This window comes from Eurypyga helias, unplaced genomic scaffold (assembly GCF_000690775.1).
Source record: "Eurypyga helias isolate BGI_N326 unplaced genomic scaffold, ASM69077v1 scaffold28815, whole genome shotgun sequence".
NCBI lineage: Eukaryota > Metazoa > Chordata > Aves > Eurypygiformes > Eurypygidae > Eurypyga > Eurypyga helias.
The window spans coordinates 1202-4546 of NW_010249936.1; the positions used below are offsets into that span (position 1 = coordinate 1202).

A 3345-nucleotide genomic window follows, 5' to 3' on the forward strand; every position below is an offset into this window, starting at 1 on the left:
CTTTTCTGGGGGGTGCCGTGGGGCTGGAGAGCTGTGCTGGGACGGGGGCTGTGCCCATGGGTCCCCAAGGGCGGGGGCAACATGGCACCCCTGATGAGGCCAGTGCTGCTGGTCTCAGCCCCAAGCTGCTGTGTTGCTAACACTCATGTTTCTCTGCGTTTCCCACCCAGGGATGGACGGGGATGCCAGCACCGGGGGCACAGAGGGCCAGCACAGGAGCCCCCACCAGCAGGTGGTGAGTCTTTTGGGGGCTGCTGGCCACCCTCTGAGAGGGGAGGCGGGGGCTGCTGCCAAGGACCTGCTTCATGGCTGATAAATATAGCTACTTTGCTTTAGGAAACGCTGCTTTGTCCCTTAGGCAAAGCAGAAGCACTTTGCATGGAGAGAGGAAGGGGCAGCAGGGGGTCTGGCTGGTGGTTGTGGGCAGCAAGGGGGGCTAGGAGGGATGGGGATACCTCGGCAAGGGCCACCTCCTGCACACCTGGCTTTCAGGAGGAGCAACTCGCCATTCAGAGCTGACCTGGTGTCCGGGCTGAGGATGGGAGAAAGTCCCTGGCCTCCCCCATGCCCCTACATCCATCAGCACAGTGTGTTCCCACCAGGGACGAACCCCAGCTTTGCTTCGCCGCCCGGAGTCACCCCAGCTGCCATGGGGGGCAGCAGCCTGGGGCTGTCCAGTGTCCCCACAGGTCCAACCACGCCTGTGCCCCCTCCCTGCTCTGCTGTGACACCTCTCCCTGGGTGAGAGCCCTTGGGGGACCTTCCCTGTGTCCCCCCACAGCTCTAAGCATCAGTAGCAGCTTCTGGGTGAGGGCTCTGCATGGAGCCCATGCACTGCCTTCGCTGCCGACGGGCTGCAGCCGGTGTGAAATCCAGAGGGCTTCTCCCAAAGCAGCACTAAGCATCGGTGCAGAGTCCCCCTGAGCAGTCCCCACTGCTGGGGCTGAAAATGTTTGCAGAACAACTGTCAGTAACTTATTAAACAGGGAGGAGAGCGGGAGGAAGGTCCTCGTCCTCCTCTTCCTCCATCACTTGCTCCTCTGCGGGTGTCCTGGCAGCTGGCAGCCCCCGCACCTCCTCTCCCATGTCCTTGCTGGCGACTCGTGCTGGGGCTGCTGCTTTCCCGACCCAAAATCCTGTGGTTTCATCGGCCCTGCATGGAGCAGAGCTGTGGCCATGCAGGAGCTGGCTCAGAAAGGGCTCCAGCCGGGGGTGCGGGACGTGGGCCAAGCGCTGCCTTCGCTGTACGGGCGGCCGCGGGCATTTTGCCGGCAGTGCAGTGCTCTGACGCAGGCGTGCTCTCACAAGAGCCCCACTGGGGCTTTAACCGGGTCCAGTTGGGGCAATCAGTGGGATGCTAATGGTTTACAGCCCCCCTGGGTCCGGCTCCAGCTCTCCAAGGCACAGATTTGGGCTTTGGAGTCAATAGTCTCCCACCATTCTCGCTGTTTTGCAGTATTTGTGTGTCTGAGCAGAGCTTAATCCCCCTGATTCGAGGGTGTTTCCAAGCCAGACTTTCTGCCAAGCTGTCGGCCACTTCCCAGCTCCCCTGGAGCGATCCGTGGGGTGTAAATGTCTCACTCATCGGCCCTGGCTCCAACAGGTGCCCATGGCCGGCGGGTCTCCGTGGCCTTCAGCACAGACACAGGGCGATCACGCCAGTGCAGCTGCCGCGGGGCCATGCTCACAGCGGGCACGATGGCCTCGGGGAGATGTGGCCACGGCAGGCAAACGTGGCCCTGACCCAGCTGGGGGCAGCTGAGCCCTGCGTCAGCGTTTGCGTTAAAGCACAGGGAGGTGATGAGCCCATCCAGATCTCAGCATCACCCCTTCTCCCTGGCAGTCCCTGCCCCGGGCTCAGAGCAAGGTCTGCACCCTCTCCCTCCCCACTGGCTGCTTTTGGAGACGTGGAGCCTGCCCGGGTTCAAGGTGCCTTAGAGATGTCTCAAGCAGCAATTGGCCAGGCGCTGGTATGGAGAGATTTGTGTTCCCGAGCTCCGGACAAACGAGTTTTCACCACACCAAGGCAAAATGCAAACTTGCTGCCTGTGGAGATGCTTTTCCCTGGAACTTAGTGTAATTAAAAAATAACAACACAGGGATTTCTCCAAAGACTAAACACTTGCTCACAAGCCAAGAAAAACAAGCAGGATGACCTCTTAAATAATGCCGCCTGCTGTCATCCGTGGTAACACGGAAAACGTGCGCTTGGGCTCAGGGATGTTGCAGAAGCGTGGGAACAACCTTGGCCCCCCAGATCACAGGTCTTCTTTGGTCATGTTCACACAGGTGGAAAAAAGATGAGTTTTCACACAGGTGGAAAAAGATGAGTTTTTGTAAATGCCAGGACAAGGAGACAGTACCCGGTGTGACGGCAGTGACGTGCGTGTCATGGAAAAATGGATGCTGGGATCTAAGCAATCTAAAGTCAGAACAGCCAAAACTGCCTCTCTTTAACTCAAGAGTGATGATGGGAAAATGGAAATTTGAATCATTTCCAGCTATTAAGAGCTTTTGCATTTATTTTTGGCCAATGAGATGTTCAGCTTGCATGTGGGGGTTGTGTTCTGTAACCCTTCCAGGAAAATAAGCATGAGGAGAAGGTCCAGGATCCTGACAGAGAGGAGAACGAGACCAAGGCAGAGATGGGGAACAAAACCTGGGCAGACCTGGCTGGGGAGATGAAGATGTTCCTGTGGAACCCGGAGGACAGAACATGCCTGGGGAGAACAGCCAAGAGCTGGGGTAGGTACTTGCTCAAGCCCCGCTTTCGGGGATCGTTGCCTTTTCTGCTTCAAGAAGGATGCACTTGCCTGTGAAAGACCTTGAGAGCTTGGCCTGACCACCCCCGTCCCACATTTCCAGGGTAGATGTTTCTAGCCAGTGCAATACAGAACTAGTGAGGAGAAGCAGAAAGCCTTGGGAAATTTACCCTTGGTCTGGACGTTAGTGTTTCCTGAGAATGTTAAAGCAAAGATCTGGGGCTGCCCAGACCGTGTACTGGGCAGAAATGAAGAGCTTGAGCAAGCGTGGGGGCTGCAGGTTGCTCTGCTGCCTCCCCGCAGCTGCTAGCACCCGGCTCCTGCCTGTAAGCGGGGAGCTGGTTTTGGGGTCACCAGTGCTGGTGGGAGAAGACTGCCCAAGTTGTGGGGTGGGTGTTTTGGGGAGGGTGCACACAGCAGGGTCGAGCAGCCCTCTTTGCCTGCGTGCGCCCTGGCTTGGGGGGGTGGGAAAGGCTGGTCATCGCCGTCACCCCGCAGCTTCCCGGGATGTGACATGGTGCCCACAGCAGAGCCCGCATGTCCTGTCCGGGCTGGTGGGCTGGGAATGTGCCAGTGATGGTTT

At 58.2% G+C, this 3345-nt stretch overlaps 1 protein-coding gene across 1 annotated transcript in view; it reads left to right on the forward strand.

Annotated features, from left to right (window-relative positions):
• Positions 1–172: 172 nt before the first annotated feature.
• Positions 173–3345, forward strand: part of ATP1B4 (ATPase, Na+/K+ transporting, beta 4 polypeptide) — a 9232-nt gene continuing 6059 nt past the window's right edge. The window contains exons 1-2 of the mRNA XM_010151542.1: positions 173–235; positions 2583–2745. Of these exons, the coding sequence (XP_010149844.1) occupies positions 173–235; positions 2583–2745 (226 nt within the window). The remainder of the gene's footprint in view (positions 236–2582; positions 2746–3345) is intronic.